This window comes from Podarcis raffonei, chromosome 5, assembly GCF_027172205.1.
Source record: "Podarcis raffonei isolate rPodRaf1 chromosome 5, rPodRaf1.pri, whole genome shotgun sequence".
Classification (NCBI taxonomy): Eukaryota; Metazoa; Chordata; class Lepidosauria; order Squamata; family Lacertidae; genus Podarcis; species Podarcis raffonei.
In genome coordinates this window covers 25083513-25106550 of record NC_070606.1, presented here as the reverse complement: position 1 = coordinate 25106550, position 23038 = coordinate 25083513, and the positions used below count along the sequence as shown (strand labels likewise).

Below are 23038 nucleotides of genomic sequence, written 5' to 3'. Positions count from 1 at the left end.
AATCTTACGGACAATGTTGCTCAGTGTCTTATGCTCCCCCAGCCCTCTGTTCTTTCGGAAACCTCTGCATGCAAGCAAATGTGTGACTGCCCAAGAGAATGGAATAACCAGCCTATTCTCCCACCCAGCTCTCCCGTTTGAAATCGTGCCCACACTTTGCACATGGATTTGCCCTCAGATGCTTTGGATAGGTGGCAGAAGGAGAGAAATAAGCCATTCCAGAACAAGTTTGCAAGGCAGGAAAACGCAATTCCAAGCAACAATAAACCCGGCAGATCTGGAAGAAAGTTAGCTGTTTTGCATTCTAAATGTTGGTTTTTTGTTTCCATTTCTAGACTATGTGGCCTTGTTCAGCACCAAATGCCATGGGTGCGACTTCCCTGTCGAAGCAGGAGACAAGTTCATCGAAGCCCTTGGACACACTTGGCACGACACCTGCTTCATTTGTGCTGTAGGTTTCTTGCATCAAAACATACTGGGGCTTTGCAGTCCTCCTGTTGCTAATCTTCCCATGCAGCAAATTTGTGGCCCTTCAGTTTCTTTCTGGACTGTAGCATTCTGACTGCAGTGGGTGGGAGGTTCACTATATAGGAGGGTTCTAGGGTAGTCTTCTTCCTGATGCACTAGTTTTCTACCTCCAAGGCATTTTTCACTTGGTGCGGATAGGGGCTTCCTGAGGGCAGACTGAGGTGGGGGGGGCAGTGCCCCATACACCCTAAAGGACCTGCCACCACTGTCTATACTTTTGTGTGTACCTATCTCTCGTTGCCTAGGTTAGTGCCAGCCTGGTGTAGTGGTTAAGAATGGTGGACTCGTAATCTGGTGAACTGGGTTCGCTTCCCTGCTCCTCCACATGCAGCTGCTGGGTGACCTTGGGCTAGTCACACTTCTCAACCTCACTCACCTCACAAAGTGTTTGTTGTGGAGGAGGAAGGGAAAGGAGATTGTGAGCCGCTTTGAGACTTCTTTGCAGAGGTGCCCAAACTTTTTTCAAAGAGGGCCAGATTTGATGAACTGAACATGCAATGATGAAGTGAACATTACAATTTTACCCCAAAGTTGTTGACCTTTCATTGGGATTTTACACCAGGAAATAAACTGCCACAGGGGGTGAATTAGGCCCCCAAAACAATGGACATGGCTGCCTTAAGGGGAGTGAAAGGCGGGATATCAAGTCCAAACTCCTCCTCTTCTCTTAGGGGTGGACTCACACGCCATTTTGTTGAACTCGTGAGATTTGAATGCTGCCTTTCACCCTCTTTGATTGCACGTAATATCCCTGTATTCTTAATTTTCAGGTGTGCCATGTGAATTTGGAAGGCCAGCCATTTTATTCGAAGAAGGATAAGCCGCTATGCAAGAAGCATGCACACGCCATCAATGTCTAAAGGAAGAACTAGAAGCTAAAGGCAAAGTGAAAAGTTTAGGAGTTGGCTCAACAAACGAAATATAGATAGTTATGGATTTCTCATGACCGGGACGGGAGGGGTCAGGGGAGGTAATGAATTTTGAACCTTCTGACATTGAATTCAGCTGCTTTTTCTATGTGCAGATATTTCTCCTACTTACTTCGTATTAAAATAAGGAAATGAATATTCAAAACTTGACAGTGAAACATTGCTGCAAAGGTTTGAGCAAAATGAATGGGGGGGGGAATCATTTGTAAAACGGTTGCATAAAATTACAAATACTGAATATCTTCTAGTGTGTGTGTGTTCAGCACCGTACACTTAAAGCTTATACTACACAACAGTGCTTTAAAAAAACCACCATTATTAGTATTACTTTACAACTCAAAGTGTCAAAATAGTTGGCGTAGCATAACTTTTATAGTCGATAGTGATAGGCCAACTGAGTGTTCCTCACAAAACAAACACAGTTTAGACTCTAGAATGACTTTTATGAACCTCATAGCGTTAACTAAAAACACCCCATTGGTTAACATAATCAAGGCTTGCGATCAGAACACAGCAAAGGGCATGTCCACACTTCATCACACGGATGTGGAACTGTCTTCCTTCTAGTATGTACAGTTCCACATCACCCTGGTAACTGAATATGGAGGAATCCTGGAAGGCGGGACCAGTCATGTGGTCCTTTCCTTGCATGAGCACTGTGCTCCCTCCCAGCTGGTGAATACTTGAATGGAAATAAGCCACATCCTGGGTTCCCATGCATCTCCTTCATCCTCGCATTGTTGGAGCAACACAAGACCACCTTGGGGCAGCAGCTTCCTTGCTGCCATGGCTGTTAATTGGCCCTGATATTAGTTGGGATAGAGTGTGGAGTAAGCTCAGGCCTTTTTTGCCCATACCTGAATTTGCATGGTAGCCATTTCAGTGTGATGCTATGTCCATGACACATGCGTGCCTACACCGCAACCACATGTACAGGGCTCATTGCATGAGTCTTCCCGCCAGAAAGGAGAGTGGCATTTGGGTAGCGATCATGTGAGGGAAGGAGGGAAAACCACGCAGTCAGCTTTGCCCAAGTTGTTACGGTGTTCACATGCATGAAGCAATCCAGTGGGATAGAGCTGCAGAGAAGCTGTCGCCACAAGGCTCTGGATATATACGAAGGGAATTGTCTGTTGGGGTGGTTGGTAGAGGGAGCGAGCAAGCGAGCGGGGAGGAAATAAGCTGGTTAACTATAATTCCTGTTGAGAAGAAGAGAAGCAACAGAGAGCATATAGCATTAAAGAGTTTTAGCTGATTACCTCATTCAGAGCATCACAAGGGAACCGGTTTTCCCCAGTCTGCTGCTACATAAGGAAAGAGGAAAGCCTGGAGAGGATCTGCTCTGTATTTCTCTGTGTAGCTGAGAAAGATTTCCTCTTGCTTGTCCTCTCATCTTATGGGTGCAGGGAAAACAGATAGTGTAATCTCAGCTCCCAAAAGGACAATGGAGTCCAGAGCAGCCAGAGGCAATTCAAACCCTTATTTCTGCTAAAACTGATACCATTTCACAGGGCAGCCCGGAATGACCTGCATGCTCAGTTCTAACTGTGATTAGATTCTTAGATAACGTCACCTCTGAAGTGTGATTGTGTTTGCTGCTGCAAGAAAAAGAAGCTTTTGGAAATTAGAGTAGTATTAGCGTAACGCCTTTTGAACAAATCATGCACAATATCTGAACAAGTATACTTATTGTAGCTTTTGTATTATTGAGACTGGCAGCATGTATTTATTCCGTCTGTAGGTTTGGATATTTAAGCAGTTAGTATCAAGCAACTGTCTACTCAGAGGAGCATCCTAATCTGTGATCTAGGCATGGAAGGAGTATGTCAGTGTTAGTAACATCTGAGTGCGCAAAATGGTCATAATCTGAAGCCATTTACTTTGAAATCATCCCAGTGTTGTACCCTCCAGTAAATAGCTTTGGAATTGAAGGTTATAGTAACACATACTTAGCATTCATGAAAAGGGAAAAGAACCATCTGATTTTAAGGATGTTGACTATTGGACTATTGAGTATTTAAATAGCACCCCCTTTTAAGTAGTGTTTTATTATTTACTAGATGTCAAAAATTTGGGGGGGACCTGCTTTATCTTGCTCTCAAACACTATGCCTTTTTAAAAGAAATAAGTTATGGAATGCACTTTTAAGACCACTTTTGATTTCTGCAGAAGAATGTTCAGCACAGTTTCCCAATCTTGGGTCTCCAGCTGTTTTTGGACTACAATTCCCATCATCCCTGACCACTAGCCACCTGCTAGCTGGGAATGATGGGGGCTGTAGTCCCAAAACAGCTGGAGACCCAAGTTTTGGGAAACCCTGGTTTAGCATATGCTTTGCTATCTGGTTGAAATCAATTTGACTTAAAGGTGCTCAACTTTGGCAGGATCCTGCCCTGATTTTCCCCTTTCCCTTAGACTGGAGGAGAAACCACAAGGTTAATGTTTTTGTATGCAACATTTTGCTCCTTTTCCTCAGTCTCTATGTTGGATAGTTAAGCATATCTGACCTCCAGAATATATGCAAGTACAGCACTTTAATTCTTCTTGGTCTTGTCCTTTTAACAAGGACTGCAGAACTGTGTGGTTAATTATTCTTTTAAAAGAATCTCTAGCATTTTAGTCAAACTTTTTTTAAAAAAAAATTATATACGAGTCATGCTGGTTTTCTCTTTACATCTTATGAACCGGAGACAATTAGAATAGTTGGTGGCAGTGAAACTTTCTGTGATCTGAGAAGTCAACCACGCACAAATAGGACTCAATTATCACATTGCTCTTTTTTCCACTTCAGATTATCTCTGGTGGGCACTTTCTACCAATAAAATGACAGTGAGCCACATTTATTGCTTCACAACAGAATGACAAACCCTACAATAGATCATGGGTTGACTGCACTGTGACAACTCTGTCATTAATCACTCAGTTGCCACTTAGGGCCCATTCTTAAGTTGCAGGGGTAGCATTGCTGTTGCTGCCCTATGACTGGATCCCATGTTCTTCCAGTAACATTTGGATGACTAAAACCACAAGGGTGAGCATCTCTCAGCTGCTCCGCTGTTCCTAAGTGGTAGATGCATTTGCCCCCTTGTTTCCTGCCACAATCCTGCCATTATTTAAATACCCTATTGTATACGTCTCTGCCAGAAGTCTCTGCATGTTTAGGTGGTAGTTGTAGAGTGTGACCCTAAACACGTTTAACTTGAAAAGGGTTCCATTGATGCTGGTGGCTGCTCAGAGCCAGGGCAGGTGTTGCTGTAACTAGTTGACCTGCAGAAATAGCTGCTCTGCACAAATGAGTAGTAGAATACAGGAGGGCACAAATGGGAGATTGTGGCTGCCTTTCTGCGACTAGAAAACCATTGCAGATAAGGGGATAAGATCTCCCACGGGGGTTTTTTCTTTCCATGTTACATGACTCATGCAAGTCAGCCATTTTCATTATCCGTTTATCTTGTTCCTGTTTTATCTGTAAGACAGGAAAATGTGGGGTATAAATAAATAATTCTCACATGCAAAGCCCTGAGCAGGCATGGCCAAACTTGACCCTCCAGATTCTTTGGGACTACAATTCCCATCATCCCTGACCACCGGTCCCGTTAGCTAGGGATGATGGGAGTTGTAGTCCCAAAACATCTGGAGGGCCAAGTTTGGCCATGCCTGCCTGAAAGTAACATCTGCAGTGGCTCTTACTGCTCAGTAAATGTATCTAGCATCAAAGAGTTAACTTTTAGTAGTATCTCACATATCTGCCCCGCTAAGACCACTCTTTTTAAGAAAAAGAATATACATGTGTAATACAGAGTAGGGCCTATATAGTCAAGTAGAAAACTGCTGAGGGAAGGAAAACACTAGGCAGGTTCAACTGTCTTTGTGACCTGTAACTATTACCTACTAAAATAATTTTGTTTCTATTTTGTTTCACTAGCAAGAGTGGTGATTATTTTTGCTTCTTTTATTCCTAGAAGTCAAATACTGTACCTGTGAATGACCAAATGGTGAAAGTTGCATTAAATCATTTTAGGGGATTTGATAAATTTATATCAAATGATATTTACGTAAACACTATAACTTTTATTTTTTCTAAAGTTGAAACTCACCAATATCTATTTAAAACTTTCTGGGTGCAATCCACATCCTGTTGAATCACATGGCAAACCTTCCATCTGGATTTGCAACCCCTTTGTAGTTGGCTTTTAATCTGTTTGCCTCAAGGACAATACATGTTGCGTAAGTCATAGACATTCAGAAAAGCATTTCATGTAATTTACCACTGCATGCTAAAAATCAAGTTTACAAAAATAAAACCAATACACACAAGCAAATGGCACAGGTTTGGTCCTTCAGCGGTCAGTAGCTTGGATGAAATATTTATTTCAAAGCTCGCTCTGTATTCAGTAACATGGATGCTGCAGCAGTAACTAAAAAATAGCATCTGCTGCTAGGTCACGTAATTTTAAATAGGAAGGCTTGGTAATAGGTGCTGATATTTTGTAAAAAAATGAAAGTTATTAGCATTTGCAGCTCAGTGATTTGGTCTCTGCAGCAATCACACTATGCATCTTGCTTTTTTTAAATGTATGGAAATATTGATTTGACACCACAAGTGACCTTACTTTTACATATGGGTTTGGTTTTGAACACCTAGGTTTTTATTTCAGATGTTCATTGTAATGTGTGATTTGTGAGGTGTGAGTGAATATACTTTGCATGGATTATATGTGCCAACACAAATAAAATATTCTGCACCCTTCAAAAGAAAAAAGAAAAAGGACCCAACGCTGTGAAAATTCTTTCTCAACTTTATAGAGAATGAAAGAAAATTTATCAGCCAGGAATACTCTCATTAAAAAAGCCATCTTCTGTTTTCAACTGTTTTATGAAAAGTAGTTCTGAGATACATAGGTTCACACATAACATTACAACTTGGTTAACATTAACCAAAATGCTGAGGCATTTGGATTTTTTGCCCCTTTTCATTCATGGCTGTGTAGCCTTTGGGTGGTTGACAGCTCCTTAAACATATTTAAAGAGGAGGTCTGGGCTTGCCTGTATCACTAAGCTATGGTTAACATTGACTAAGATTTAGGAGCCAACTACAAACCTTGCTTAATGAGTGACCTTTACACATATTTAATAAGACATAGTTCAGTTGCTGGACTGAGTTCACACATAACACTAATCCATGGTTTGGTAAACCATAGTTTTAAAAGCCATGGTTTACTGTTATTTGTGAAGCAGGTAATATTCAACCTTTGGCATTTCTTCCATTTCTCTTGCATTTTCCATCCCATCCTGTAGCCCTTGCAAAATAAATAATTCAGAATTCTTCAGAACCCTGGGTAAGGTAAAGGGACCCCTGACCATTAGGTCCAGTCATGGCCGACTCTGGGGTTGCAGCGCTCATCTCGCTTTATTGGCCGAGGGAGCCGGCGTACAGCTTCCGGGTCATGTGGCCAGCATGACTAAGCCGCTTCTGGCGAACCAGAGCAGCGCGCGGAAACGCCGTTTACCTTCCCGCCGGAGCGGTACCTATTTATCTACTTGCACTTTGAGGTGCTTTCGAACTGCTAGGTTGGCAGGAGCAGGGACTGAGCAACCGGAGCTCACCCCGTTGCGGGGATTCGAACCGGTGACCTTCTGATCGGCAAGTCCTAGGCTCTGTGGTTTAACCCACAGCGCCACCCGTGTCCCAGAGAACCCTGGGTAGCAGAGGCTAAATGGATTATGCCTATTAAAGAGTTACAGATTTGGTTGATGCATATGAATTACTCCAGACACAGAATTGGGGGTGGACAAAATGTCACAGATATTATACACATGCCTACTTCAAGTCACATTATTTATTTTGTTAAAGCATTATAAAATGCTTAATTTTAAAAAAAATCTCTAAGCATTGTACAGTATAAAAAATACATTTAAAAATAAAACAAAAGTGCAACCAGGAACCAATAAAATAGCAGTATAAAGACATTTAAAAACAAAGTGGGAATTTGTAGCGATTATTCCAAAGGCAGGCTACTCTAAGGGACGAACTCCAAATTATGCACAAATGCAAAATCATAGCCCTTTTTGTAAGGAAAAGTAGCTTTGTGAGGCCATTTTGAGCAGAAAGGGGGGGGGGTGTTTAACCCTTACCCCAGTTTCCATTCCATGGCTGCTTATCCCTCTGCCCCATCCCCAAAGTTCATGTTTCTGATGGCAATCCTAGGATTAGAGTTAAGCCCTTGTTCTTTCTAAAGTTCTGAAGTCCTAAAAGTAAACACCTTCTAGCAGAGGTGCACTTTGTAAATATGATCCAAATGGAAAAGAGCACAAAAATGCAAAACGCTAAGGGTCATAGTTGGCCTTCTGTTTCAGCCTCTCTTTTGTCATCACAGGATAATTTATTATAAATGGATTAATGGTGAAAGGCTCAGTAATAGCCCTTGGTAAGGAAATAGGAGCACTGTATGAGGATATCCTTTTTCCGCACCAGAGTGCCCAATACTTTCAATTTTATATACAGCGGAAGCAATTAATTGTAAGAGAAGCACAGCTGAGCTTCCTGTGGCTGCGTTTGCAACAGAAACTATTGTTTAAGGTTTTGGATCGTGTCATAAACTTCTCTAGCGGTTGTGCTGCGATTTTTAAAATCTTGAGCGTTTCATTTACAATGCTTTATCACTATTCTGGGCATGTAAATGGGGAAAAGTGCAAGCATGCATGCACAAAAGCAAAGGGGTAAAATAAGTTTGATTCTTTGCTTTCAGGTTTTAAGGTAGTTGTTAACAGAGCAAATGCCACACAGATTCATAAAACTTAATTGATTGGAATACTGTCGTGCAATTTTTGCTCCCGCTATTAAGCAATTATATCACTTTATTCATATAGCTGGCAATAATTTATCCAACATTCAAACTGTAAAATGGACAACTGGAGCACTTAAAACGAGCAAGGCCTATAGGGCTTATGAAGCTGGAAATAAACTCAGTGTTGGTTGGCAAGGAAATAGGTAAATAAAAGGAGAATTCTCTGGATGGCAAGATCCGGGTTTGGGGAACCCCAGCAGAGAATTGAAATCACAAAAATATGCTACAAAGTAAAGAATGGAAATATAGGCTGTTAGACCTTTAAAATATGCCCCCCTAAATTCCTTCCAAAGTTTCCCACTTCATCTAGCATAGACCACTCCTCTCAAGGTGATGGTGAATGACCTTGCTAAGCCTGGCAGGACAGTTTACTCTATGGCATTAACCCCTTCATGCATGAATTAGACATAAACATTTTGGTTATATGAGGCTGGTATCCTTCACTCAGTGCATCAACAATTTTTTTTAGGTTTCAGTTGATAGCATTTAGAATTAGAAAAAAGGTAAGCAGTTAACTGTGTGATCCTAAGCATGTTTTCTTAGACTGAAGTACCACCGCTGCCTTCAATGGGGCTTACTCCCTAGTAAGTAAGTTTAGGATAGAATACTTGTTAAAAAAAGTATTTGATAGGTAAGCAAAAACTTCTTCATGAAGAAATAAGAGGTTTGTGGAATCAGTGAAACTGGGGCTACCATTGGTTTCCAAAAGGAGAACAACACAGCACTCCACATCAAGGTTTATAACTGAACTTGTTTTAACACACACACACACCCCTTTTTTATTTTTTTTGCCCATCACATATTCCACCATTTGAGGCACTTCATAGGAAAAGGCTTTTCACATTACTGTCTGGAAGAGATAACACAGACTTCCCATTCTATTGTTTAAATCTGTTATCCATATTAAAACAGAATGTAAAAAATGCAAACCCCTTAATCTAAAGTTGGCATTTTCTTTGTTACAGATAGTACCAGACTTGCAACAGGGAAGTCTGGAATCTGAGTTAACCTCCACCATGCTTCACTAAGTGACCTTGGACAAGTCTCTTTCAGTCATTCTTTCTCTCCCCACACCCTCCCCACATAAACAAAAGGGAAATAAAATAATCATTGCCTTCCCTCTGCTGCATGCTTGCTTTTACTTTCCTGTACTTGGATTTCAGGACTGGTTTACACATTACAATTTTTCTGCATGAAGACTATTCCTGAAGTCGGTGTATTGATGGGAAACAGTATCTTGACTGGTGTAACTTCACCTTTAAATGCATATATACTTGCAACCCACTTTGTATACTAACACAAGCTTCTATTTTTTTTTTGCTTCCAATCCCACCCCCTCCATATAAGAAAGCTGTAATGTGTAAAGCAACCACTCAATGATACCAGCAATGCAAGGAGGAAAAAATGGCCAGTCACAAAGCTCCCTCATTCCCTAGCTAAGATTCATACTGAAACATTATTCTTTGTTAATAAGTACTAGCTGATGAGTGAAATGGGGATCCAGTAAAAATGGTGCCAGGCAAGAGTGTGAGCTGTGAGCCATAAAGACACGAATTCATATCTCATCTCAGTCACGAACTCTCAGCAATCACCCACCCACCACCCAGTCTGCAATGTGGGGCGATACTATTAAGTTGTGGGTGAACATATCAGACGACACAGCAATTCTTCAAACAGCTCTTGTTTATTCACAGGCCAGAACAGAACTGAACTGAAGGGTTCAGTCAGCCTGCTTATATAGAGCTCCAGTACAACGTAACTGTAACAATTTTCTAAAACTATCCAATCACTGAATGTCACTTTCGATCCCTTATTTGCATAACTATCTACAGTATCCCCCTTCTGGCCCAGGGTGAGAACTTCAGTACATAACAGATACGGACTTTCTTACAGTATGATATTAATTAATTTATTGTATTTAACTATTTATTTAAAATATCCTTGCCCTGTATTTTGGTAATTGATTCTCCAGGCTTCTTGCAGTATCTAAAACAATACATCGTAAAAGAATAATAAAAGAATTGCAAACAGAATAAAATGAATAGAACTATAGGGGGTTGCTGAGAACACAGCATGTACGAAGTGTTTCAAACACTCTTGTATTGAGAGTACTGCTCTCAAGGCCAAAGCTATCATCTCCCCAGCTGAAGCAGCAGCTCTTCATTCTGCCTGCTAGCTTACAATATTGGATTGGACCTCTGACAATATACGCCAGTGTTTCCCACAGAATTCTGTTGGAGGCCAGCTGCCAATTTTAAGTGCCTCGAGCATTTATTCCCAATCAGGCACCCTTTAGAAATCGCTCGACTAAAGAGGGCACTCTGCCATGAGAAAGTGCCACTATGTCCTGGGCAACAATCTTCTAGCCAGTTGCGAAGGAGAAGAGAAAGCATGTTAGCACAACCCAAGGGTTCTTCTACAGTAGATTTCACAGACAATGCAACTCGCTTTCGCAACATTTGCTGCCAAAACCGCAACGACACTTTCTAATGCTGTCTGCAGCATACCCACATGAGGCTTGTCAATATATATATATATATATATATATATATATATATATATATATATATATATATTATAATGTGGTAGGGGAACAAACCATGTGAAATTGGTGCTTCAGTGGACATTTAAAGCCAGGGAGATCTGAAATAATAAAAATAAAAATAATGTACTTTATAGAACTGTCATGTTTTGAAAGAACTCTTCTATAATAAAATAGCATTCCTAAACATAAAGGTCACTTGATTACCCAAATTCACTCTGCTTTATTCCTCCTCCTCCCCCCCCCCTTTAAAAAAAACCTCACCCCCTACCCCAATGCAACAGGAATTGTTCTTTGTCTTTCATTGATCTGCCACCTTAGCACTAGAAACACACCTAGTTTACTTTGAAGATACAGAAGATCTCTTCAGCATACTATCTCAGTTCAACTCAGAACAACTCTTCCACACCCACCCACACAAAGAGGCCTGTGCCTCTAAACTGCCCCAGAACGCAGAATGCACTCTAGAAACATTAAAACTGCTAAATGGGATTATTTGTGCAATCCCAAACACTGTTGGCTTGACCATGAGAGCACTGTGTGAACTGCCCCCCTCACTGAAGTGAGTGAAGACACCCGTGCTATTAACTTGCAAGGGATGAAACTAATTCGGGAGCAAAGATGCTTGTCTTCTGCAAAATGGCAGCACCAGGGCTGGCATTTGCAGAGGAGAAGCTTCTGCAAAATGTCAGGCAGGAGGGTTGGCATTTACAGAGGAGAAGTATAACACTTAGCAGTTCCCACGCCCAGAATTTTGGGGCACGCTTTTAGGGACATCCACTGTGGGAAATGTGGCTGGGGAGGGGAACTGCGGGCGGGGGGGGGGGGGAACAGTAGGAGGGGAAAGGATTGCACATTGCCATCACAACATCTGTTAAAGTTGGCCAGTAGAGTGGGAGGAGATACTTATCTGGCCCATTGAGCCAAAAAGCTTTCCCACTGTAGATTGCACACACATGGCTGACACCAGGTTTGAAGGGAGCAGGTGCAAAGTATCCTCTGGTAGGCCCCTTCATCTGTTGGTGAGCTTACCTGTTAGGGGTGGGTGACTGGCTGGTGACATTCCAAGTAGCAGAGCAATGCTGTATTTGCAGCTAAACACAACCATTCTTGAGTATTAGGCAAGAAAAGGAAAGCCCCCCCCCCACTGTGCTGGGATATCAACCTTGCATGCACATGTGTGCATGTACACCTATTTCCTCCCCTTCTCTTGAGCCAGTTGCACTGCAAGTTGGCCACAATGTTTGAAGAAAAAGCAGGCGCAGTGGGAGAAGACTTAATTTATTACTTATATACTACTTAATCATCAAAAGCCCTAAGCAGCTTACGTAAAATATACATAAAAATGGTAATATATGGTAAATGCAAACCAGAAACGGGTCTCAAGGATGCAAGCTTTGTCGTTAATGATAATTGTTTGTCCTACAGAAGTTAGTCCAGTAAGATAGGATTAATCAAACTCTGGGGTAATGAGTTTTCTTATAATGAGATCAACATTATGTCATAAGTATAACGAAAGAGGGGGTGGGAAATAACAATACGTAAATGTTTTGCTTGACATCACTGACAACCCATGGCCCAGGAATCCACTGCATATTTTAAAAGATCCTTGGCCTCTAAGAATATTTCATGGCACTCGTTATCGACCTATAAACCTTTAATAATGTGGGTCTTACATATCTCTGAGACTTTTGTAATCCTCACTGATCAAATTTGAGTTCCACTGTACCACCCTAGCAGCAACAGATGGAACATCAATGGTGCTTTAAAACAGTTTTGGTGGCTCGTCTCTAAATCTTGTGACAGCAATTTCTAGGTTCAACTATGGGCTGCGTGAAGAATCTCCCACCATTCAACTTCATTGGACAATCCAGGCCTTATTCCAGGATCTCACAGTTCACTTTTCTTCACACTGTACAGCGTTTTTCTATGCCTTTGGTCAAGCCTTGCCCTCCCTTGCAAGGGTGCCAACTTGAATAAAATAGGGGTGGGGTGGGGGTGCAAGTTAGCCCTGCCTTGCAAAATTGATCACAAGATGTATTTGCACACACAGTATTTGCATGGCAATGCCCATTAACATTGTGGGGGCCTGGCCACCTCAAATATTTCATTGGGGGTGGGTGGGCTGAAGGAGTCAACTTGGCCCCTAGGAATTGGCTCCTAGGCTCTCTTTTATTTTCTTCTTCCAAGCTGAAAGGGCCAGAACAACCTTCCTTCCTTCGCAGGGGAATTAACTTGCTTCCCTCATTTTGGGTTGCTTTCTGCACTTCTCCCGGCTTCACAAATCCCTTTTGAGGTGGGGTGACCGGAGTTGCACACCCACATATAGAGCATTATGTGTCAATTGGGGAAATGTCTATACAGGGTGGGACAGCTGGGATAGCTCGGTCTGTAGAGCATCAGACTCTTATTAATCTCAGGGTTGTGGGTCTTAAGCACCCCATGGAGCCAAATGGACTAGATGACTCTGGGGTGGCCCCTTCCAAACTCCACAATCCTATATGCGTACAGGTGCGTTGGCAGCACCATGCAAACAAGGTGGAAGGGCAGCATTCACATTCACAACTCTCATAGGAAGCACGGCTTCAACAAACAACGGCAGAGTCAGCGCTTTCTGCATCCTGTAATACCAAGTTGGGGTGGGGGGTGGATATTGGACTGAATCACATCAGGGAGACTCAGGGCCGGATTTAGGTTTGATGGGGCCCTAAGCTACTGAAGGTAATGGGACCCTTTATATGTCCAGCTCTCCTTTGTCAACAACAAATTGTTGATTTTTTTGCGTTGAATGTATGCTATATGGTAATTTACGGACCTAATAGGTATCTAAAGCTTTTGCACATGTTGCCATGCAACCAGTCCATGAGAAGGCACCCTATACTGTATACAGAAATGAGCAAACCAGTGATATTTTAGGGAGCAGGCGGCGCCCATTACTTACATCATAGGAGCCTACACAACACAAAACAGTTGCTGTATGTAGGTTTTATTTTATTTTTATCTTATCTTTTGGAAATGTACACCCAGGCTTTTTTCTTTAAATTTTTTTTTTGGGGGGGCCCCAAGAGAGTGGGATCCTAAGCTATAGCTTGTTTAGCTTATACGTCAATCCGGCACTCCCTCTCCACGTATCAGGTAGGTGAGGAGATTTGGTGCAGTCAGGAAACACGTCCCCACCCCCGTCGAGGGTTTCCAGCGAAGGGAGATGGCGGAGGAATGTACCCCCGCCCCCCCCTCTCCACAGCGCCTCGGGCCCTTCGGCAATCTCCGCCGCACGTTCGGCCGCTTCTTCGGGAGGAGGGGCGGGGAGGTGCCGAGCGCCGCCGAACGAGCCCAGGTTGCTGCCCGTACTAGGCAAGGAAAAGAAGGAGCAAGACGGCGGCGGGCGGCGTCGAACTAAGGCCGGTCTTATTCGGCGGGTTTCCGTCGAGGAAACGCGAGGAGAGAACGGGAGCCGGAGCCGGAGAGACAAACAGACAGACACCTCGACGGTGCCTGCCAGCGAGGAGAAAAGAGCGCGCGGCGGCGTCCGTCTCCTCTCCCCCCTCCTTTTTTTAATTCTCCTGCGCGCGAGCGAGGGAGCGCGCGCCCCCCCTCGGCCTCCTATTGGACGCCCTGCCGCCTCTCTTCTCTTCTCCCCGCCTCCCGTTCCGTGGCGGCTGCTGCTGCTGCTGCTGCTAGAGCTGCTTTCAGAGGCAGCGGCCGTGATTGGAATAATCCGGGCGTTCGCTCGCTCCCGAGAAGCCCCTTCGTCGTCTTCGCTCACCCCTCTACCCAATTATATATATATATCTGTCGCTCGCGCGCGCCTAGGGCACTCTCATGCGCACGCGCACGGATCTGAGGGGAACGGCGAGCCCGGGCGTCGAGTGAGCCGGAGGCGAGAGAGAGAGAGAGGCCTGCGCGCCTGTGTGTTGTGGGGCAGCCCAGCCAGCCTCTCGGCTCCCCGCCTCCTGCCGTCTAGCCCAGAGCCGCGTCGCAAGGCCGAAGCGGCGGTGAGGAGGCGGAGGGCGCCTTCTTCTCCCCTCCCCAAACGACGACCCTCTTGACCCACCTCTGAAGCTCGGACCGCTCCGGTGGGGGCCAGAAAGGAAACCCCTTGGCCAGGAGGATGACGGGCCCCCGACGCGGGTGAGTTGGGCGCGGTGTGTGGCGGCGGGGAAGGAGGGGAGAGAGGTGAGGGAGGCGACTAAATGGCGGCGGGGGAAGGTGTGGAGTCCGCAGGCAGGCCTCCCTCGGGTTTCGCCCTCCCGCCTCCTCGTCTGAAAGGGGAGACGTGTGGACGTGAGCGCGTTTGCTTCCCCCTCGCAACCGGTGCAGAGGAGGCCTGGCCGGTGGCCCTGACCGAAAGGCTGCCCTCCCCGTCTTGAATTTAATAATAATACATTTTTATTTGTACCCCCACCCATCTGATTGGGTAGCCCCAGCCACTCGCACAATAAAAGGTTAAAACTTAAGAAAGGCTTTCTTAAAGCGGGTGGTGCGCACGCTCCTTCGGGAGTGATCCCCGTTCAGCTCCGTGGGGTTCACTCCGGATTAAGTATAGGATCGGGCTGCTGAAGAGAAGCGAAGTGGGCCGGTCCCGGAGTTCTTGGTGTCGACGGAAAATCGGCGCCTCTAATTCCAACCCCCCCCCCCACAAAAGCGGCCTGCTGTGTCTCACTACATAACTTTTTAAAAAACAAGTCCCAGGTTTAACTAATTAAATAACTCGGCCTGAGCTGTTTGCTAGCCGTGGAAATGGCCAGTTAACAATAGGTCGTTTCCATTGCTGCTCCTCTTCTTTGCCTGCTACCATTTGGAGAAGGGGGTCTTTTTTTCTTTTTTGACGGTCCTGGGATTGGTCGTTTGCTAGGAGCCTTTTGGCACTTTTAAGTTGCCCTTTCTCACCTTTCCGTTTCCGATCCTGGTGTAAGTTTTTGCGCTTGGTTGTCTTCCTGGAGTGAGTGGTGCTACTTATGTAGGGGAGAGGCCCTTCATTTGTAGTGTTGCTTTTTAATTAACAGAATTACTTCATATCCTTTCCACTGCAGCCACCAAAATAAGCAATAAATATTAAAGGAGTTGATAGCCGTCATAATTAGAAGTGTTAATCAAGCTCCAGTAGTGCAGTGTGTGCTACTTTTCTGCGGTGTATTCAATATTACAGTGACTAGGTAACCCAGTAGCAGTTGCAGTTACTTCTTGGTACATTTGACTTGGTTGGAAATAAGATCAGTGGGCCTTGGTTCCAAGCAGTGGACTGCCAGTTTTTGAAAAATGAAATTTTATAAAATGTAAAGTATAAATCTCCTACTAAAATGAGTGCAGCAGTGCAGTCGTGGCTATGTCTACTCACAACTCCTTTTGAATTCAATGGGGCTTACTTGCAGGATTGCAACCTCAGTGTCTCTGGACGTTTTAGGTTTTGGTGTTTGAATGTGGTGGTTGGAGCACTTGTTTTGTTCAGTCGCATATCCAGGAATAAATTAGCTTTAATGAGGCAAGACATTCATTTGTGACTAGCTGTTTTTTGTTTGTTTCTTTGTATGGTGAAAATTGATACATCTGGTTTGATAAATCCAGTAAGATGATGTATTCATTGGTTCTGTAAAAGGTAAAAAAAGTAAAAGAAATGGGTTGGTAATGTTGTTGTTGTTTAGTCGTGCCCAACTCTTCGTGACCCCATGGACCAGAGCACGCCAGGCACTCCTGTCTTCCAATACAGTTCTATAAAATGAAAGTTGTGTGATACAAGGAAAGAAAATAGTTTATAATAGACAGCTATTGTAGCTAAATGTTTCACAAGTATGTTCTAAATCATTGGATAGCCAATCTGCAACATGGGCTCCAAAAGTGGTTCAGGAAGTGGGATGTTAAGATGTACTTGGGTCCTTTTGCCCAGTTTTGGCATTTCTGTGCACTTCTGCCTCCCTGCCTAGCACTCACTCTTTAGACAAGAGGTGGAAAGTCCACCAAGTGAACTTGTTTGTTGGTTGGCCACCATTGTGTTAAATTCACTGTAGCATTTTCTTTTTACATTTTTGTCATAACAATTCATGTGAATTAGAACTCTCCAGTTAGTTATGTTTATGAGAGTTTAACAGGTGTATTTTCTATTCCAAATACATGACTTGACTTGCAGATGCCTTGAACTGGCACCACACCAGAAGTCCTGATCCTAGTTCTCTGTTATATAGGATTTAGAAATCAATGTGAAGTTAACAGAGAAGACAATTGCATTTATTAAGTTTGGGTCCTGCAGTTCTTGAAATATACTCCTCCAAGCTCAAAACAAATTGGTGCAAAAACCCCCAAACTAAATCCACACAGTGGATTCAGTTGTTTGAATGCTAGATCAATACATTTTATGATTTATTCATATTTAGACTGTAATGCACATATCTATGAAAAGCATTCATACCAATTACGCTCCTTCACACTAGACTTGGATGTGCCCAGTTAATTTGAATGTAGTTTGCCTCCAAGTAAATGAATTAGGGTTATATATGCCTAATAGTTTAAAGACTGCAGCTTGGCTCCTTGAAATTAAATAAGGTGATGAGGGTTATTGTTCTACCTTTCATGTATATAGCAACTACATTCAATTATTTGAACTGTGTAAATACTACATCACATCTGTGTATCTTTTCCTTCGTTTTAAGAAGCATGAGAGTCTTTGTATTGATCTGATATGTAAAAATGCACTGACTGTAGTTGCCTTTGCCTAGGGCTTGGTTTTGATACATGTTGTTTCTTGTATGTGAAGGCATGTTGTTCAGATGGCCAATACATATCATTAATTTTTGAACAGCAGTTTTGTGAATCAGTTCCTGAGAACCACTGTGAATCCCAAATTCTAATAATAAACTCAGTTCTCTTTAAGTGTGGATCCTTTAGGTAGGCCGAACAGCACCCATCTGTTTACAAGAGGAAGGTATGAGCAGGCTTCCAGGGGTGGAGAGGAGCCAAGGTTTGGTGAGGCATTATTCCATTAGCTCAAATGGGCCTGGGAAGAAACCCCCGAAATAGCCCAATGAGGACTGAGCATGGTCAGTGGATATTCAGTGCTGGCTAACGGGTGGTGGTGATGAAGAAATGAAATGGAGCATTCTGGGAGAATTGTTGTTCAGCTCAAATCCTTAACAGGAGTACCTCTATGCTGAAACATTTTGCTGCAGGTCCTTAGTTTCAGTCTTTCTGTCATCTTATGATCACAAAACGTGTTCTTACATTAAAAATATACTGTATAAAACGAAGCTTTCTTACTGCAGAATGTTGGCTTCTTGACAATAACTTTCAAGTGCACAAAGTTTTTTAAGGTATAGTTATTGAAAGTTCTGAAGAAGCAATGGAATGAGATCTTAAAGGCTACACATGTTTTCTGATGGAATGTTCTGACTAGCATTGTTTTGGGCTTAAATTGTGTGTTCTGAAGTTGCAACTCCTTCTGATAAAGCTCCCTCTGAAGCAGGATAAAAGTTAGGCTGAAAGTGTGTGAGAGAGAGATTAAAGGTATTTTCATCATAACAAAAAGAAGATTATGGGGGGTATGTTTTTGAAGGCCATCCTCAAGACTATTTAGTTTGCAGGTCAATGGGTTTTAAGTAGACGAAAGATGTATTCAATATATAATTGGCAAAACTTCGTAAGCTTTGGAGCAAGTTGCCTGCTGCAACGTAACTTTTATGTTCCAGCAATGTAACTATATTCTAAACAAATTCACTTAAACTTGGTGTTTTTTGTTTTTTTAAAGTTCCATGATTTCAGTTGGGCTATTTGGAATACTGTACTTCATGGGTAAGGGACGCGGGTGGCGCTGTGGGTAAAAGCCTCAGCGCCTAGGACTTGCCAATCGAAAGGTCAGCGGTTCAAATCCCCGCGGCGGGGTGCGCTCCCGTCGCTCGGTCCCAGCACCTGCCAACCTAGCAGTTCGAAAGCACCCTCGGGTGCAAGTAGATAAATAGGGACCGCTTACTAGCGGGAAGGTAAACAGCGTTCCGTGTGCTGCGCTGGCTCGCCAGATGCAGCTTGTCACGCTGGCCACGTGACCCGGAAGTGTCTGCGGACAGCGCTGGCCCCCGGCCTCTTAAGCGAGATGGGCGCGCAACCCTAGAGTCTGTCAAGACTGGCCCGTACAGGCAGGGGTACCTTTACCTTTACTTTTACTTCATGGGTAAGAAATGTTGTTTATAGTTCATTCCTACACATATTTACTCAGAAGAAAGTCCCAGTGTGTTTAATAGAGCTTACTCCCTAGTAAATATGTCTAGCTAACACACATCAGAGATAATAACTGTCATTGAACTTTGAGGACCTAATTTTCACATAGGCATGTGTAGGATTGTGCTGTTACTTCTCTCGTGTAATATGTATATTAATTAGCAGTGTATACAGTGGTACCTCGGGCTAAGAACTTAATTCAGTTTGGAAGTCCGTTCTTAAGCTGAAACTGTTCTTAACCTGAGGTACCACTTTAGCTAATGGGGCCTGCCACTGTGCCGCTGAAGCATGATTTCTGTTCTCATCCTGAAGCAAAGTTCTTAACCTGAGGTACTATTTCTGGGTTAGTGGAGTCTGTAACCTGAAGCGTCTGTAACCCGAGGTACCGCTATATAAATATTTGCCCACTGGTGTTCTTAAATTTGAAGGTAATGAAAGTTGATCCATTAAAATCTATTACAACCTGCCACTTTTTCTTACCTTAGGTAGGTAGCAAGGGTCCTCAGATAAGTAAATTTCTCTTGGGTATACTCCATGTGGGCACCCCCCCCATACAATCTAGGTACTTATATTTGCTGTTTAAAGCCATGAGAGAAAGCACAGATAGTCCAGTCATAACTGGCAGTCTTGAAACATTACCGTTATGCCACATGTGAGCAACCTATGAGGTACATATGACCCTCAGAGGCCTTCTGTGCAGTACCGATGGGTGTCCCAAGATGCCACTAAAATCCCACATTCCTCATCACTGCATTTCATTACTCACATTCATTGAGGTGAGTGTGATGTGCATAGGGAGTTAGGCATGTGCATGCTCCCCTAACCATCAGTATTGTGCTTCTCTCATACTGCTTTCTGAAAAGCCCTGGGCTAAGTAGCTGCACAATTTGGGAGAGGGCTTTTGCAAGCAAGCTAAGGCGCTCCTTTTTTCCGTTGCCTTGCTCATAGTTCAGAGCCACACTGCAAGCTGGGCTAGTCCACCTCTTTCATTTCCCTTTGTTGTTGCCTTGCGATCCCACCCAAATGGGAAAGGTTTGGCAGAGGGACTTGGTGCTCCTGGTTTTTGTGTATGTGCATATATTGGATTCTGTACTCTTCAGGTTTGTAGCTTCGAAGAAGAATATCACCTCTTCCCCTCCTCCTAGTCCCTGCTTCTGTTAGTAGCCTACAATATACCATAGTGCAGAGAAATGTGAGCTTTGGGATGCACCAATTGATGGGGTCGGTAGGTGTCTGTGAACAAGCATTGTGTATATTAAATATTATTAACTATATGGTGAACACTTTAATTTACGATATGGATATTTAATTCAACGTGTGGTTCCTGGGCTCTGTGTTGAGGTATTATTGCGGCCCATTTGGTCTGAGAGATTGTACCACCATGATATGGATGGCAGAAAATAGGTGTCTCCACCGACCATCAAATTTTGGCTCCCAACCATTTCCCCCTGTTGATTGTGGCTCTTAATCCTGAAAAGTTTGCCCTCATCTGCTCTATGGGTTGCAGGAACAAAAAGAATGGATAATTGAGAAAAAAAGCTGTGTTGGTAGGGATGACAGATGCACTATACTACACAGAGAGAAGAAAGCATGAATGGTATGTGGAAAGAAAATGAGGGAAAGCTATTGGAGAAGTATTCAAAGAAGTGGTAGAACAGAGCAAAAATGGACTAATAGAATAGGCTAAAAAGAAAACAATGAGTTAAAATAACAAGTGGCTCACCGAGGTATTGGTATGGTTTGCCCCTGCACTAAGTGTGAATATTTGCTCTCAGGTAGTGTAGAGAACTCGCAGAAGAATTGATGCTTTTGAATTATGGTGCTGGAGGAGACTCTTGAGAGTCCCATGGACTGCAAGAAGATCAAACGTAGCCATTCTTAAGGAAATCAGCCCTGAGTGCTCACTGGAAGGACAGATCCTGAAGCTGAGGCTCCAATACTTTGGCCACCTCATGAGAAGAGAAGACTCCCGGGAAAAGACCCTGATGCTGGGAAAGATGGAGGGCACAAGGAGAAGGGGACGACAGAGGACGAGATGGTTGGACAGTGTTCTCGAAGCTACAAACATGAGTCTGACCAAACTGCAGGAGGCAGTGGAAGACAGGAGTGCCTGGCGTGCTCTGGTCCATGGGGTCACGAAGAGTCGGACATGACTAAACGACTAAACAACAACAGTGTAGAGAACTGGCATTGGACATATCTTCATATGTGATATCTCCTTGTGATAGCTCATTTTCAACTCCTGTGTTTTGTTTTCTTTTTCCTCTTTTCTTTTGCAAGTAGACCAGAGGTGTCCAAACTTTTTTCAAAGTGAAGGGCCACGAGGGCTGACCAAAGTTGTTGAGCTTTTTAGGATTGAAGTTGTGGAGGTATTAGGCCCCCGAAACGGACTTTGGACATGCCTGAAGTAGACTGTTGTAGTGTGTTGTCACCTACACGCCAAGTATGAGGGGGAGGAAGTTATTTACCACCTGTATGCCATGGATGCTGTCAGTAGTGCTATTTTCTAGAAAAGAGGTGCCAGAACTCACCATGAATGCCTCCCTTGTTCTCTTATAATGACAATGGCACCCACCTGAGAGGTGCCAGAACTGAGTTCCAGCTGCAAACAAGACCTGGCTGTCAGGTAGATGCCCTGGACACTTAGACAGTATGTTCCAGACAGAACTGCTCATTGGAAGGGTGATGCGAGATTGCTAAAGAATCACATTTTTACTAGCCACAGTATATAGTAATTGCATTATACCTGAGATACAAGCACTTCCCTGAGGGAAAACATTTGGCTTCCTTGCAACACATGAGCAACAACTGAACAGTTGTTGCGTTATAAACAGATGGCCTGGAAAAATTCCAAAGTGATGTCTGCAGTGTGCACTAGGGATTCTGGGATACATATCTGGGAATGCATACTTGTTTGAACTTCACATTTACTGTTGTTCACAGCACTGAAATTAGATTATCTAAAACCTAGGAAACCAGGGTGAGCACAAACCAGTTTGAAAATTAGTAATCACTAAGAAAGCAAACTGAAGTATTAATAGTGAGTGGCAAACAGGTCAAAGGCAGGGTTGAATTCTTGATTTAAAAAAATAGTTTTGTAGGTGCAAAATGTAGATACTGTATCTGGCTTGATTATTCTTGAATCTTGTGTGAGTCACATCTGTTTAACCTAACAAGCCTACTGAAGTCACTAGCTCACAAAGCAGTTACAAACCCACCTGCCTACATATATCTTTATCTGGCCTAAAATAAAAATTAAAAGAAGCAGTCTTTGTAAATATTCCCTATCTAGTTGCTTAGAGACAATTCTTATTTGCAGCTGGGCAAGCCTAGGTTGGTTGGTTGTTTTTGCATGGTCATGATAGTGTGTATTGTGATATTCTAGGATTATACTTGTGTTCCAGAAATAGGAAAATATTCTGCTGCATACAGCAATGTGTTGCACTGCTCTAGAATCTTTGCTCCAAAAATAAGGCTCATTTACATACTACTACATTACCAGCAAGTGATCAGTTCCACAACTGTTCCCGCAATACAGTATTAAGAAGCTGCTGTTTTAAAAAGGATTTATTAAATGTGAAAAACTTTGTTTCCTCAACCACAGATAGTTGTATGACTGCACACTTCTCCTAATGGACCTGGTAGTAGATATGTTTAATTCAGAGCAAAGTGTATTGAGCTTCAAGTAGAAATGTAAGAATCCCCAGAAGTGCTCCAGTATTGCATAACTTAAAGCAATATGCATTTGATCATTAATGTGGCATATAATAAAAGCAGCAGCACATCTCCTCTGAAGTCTAGACTGTGATTTGTAATCTCTCTCACAACGTGCCAGCTGAATCTTTCAGCCAAACTATAATTGACTGAATAGAACTATGAAATGCTTTCTGCAAAAAGTGTCAGTCTAACAGAGATTTTTGAGACTAGATTGATTTTAATCACTGAAAAAACAGATTGTGAATCACATTTTCCATGTTAATCCATCTGTT

At 43.1% G+C, this 23038-nt stretch overlaps 2 protein-coding genes across 15 annotated transcripts in view; both read left to right on the top strand.

The window, feature by feature from the left end:
* Positions 1 to 5529, top strand: part of LDB3 (LIM domain binding 3) — a 155967-nt gene extending 150438 nt beyond the window's left edge. For all 13 annotated transcript variants that reach the window (XM_053388273.1, XM_053388274.1, XM_053388276.1 and 10 more), the window contains 2 exons: positions 336 to 451; positions 1299 to 5529. In XM_053388273.1, coding sequence (XP_053244248.1) covers positions 336 to 451; positions 1299 to 1388 — 206 coding nt within the window. In that variant the 3' untranslated portion in view covers positions 1389 to 5529. The remainder of the gene's footprint in view (positions 1 to 335; positions 452 to 1298) is intronic.
* Positions 5530 to 14483: 8954 nt separating this feature from the next.
* The window catches only part of BMPR1A (bone morphogenetic protein receptor type 1A), a 58497-nt gene continuing 49942 nt past the window's right edge, over positions 14484 to 23038 (top strand). For both annotated transcript variants that reach the window (XM_053388272.1, XM_053388271.1), the window contains exon 1: positions 14484 to 14978. The gene's annotated coding sequence lies outside the window, so the exon portion shown is untranslated. The remainder of the gene's footprint in view (positions 14979 to 23038) is intronic.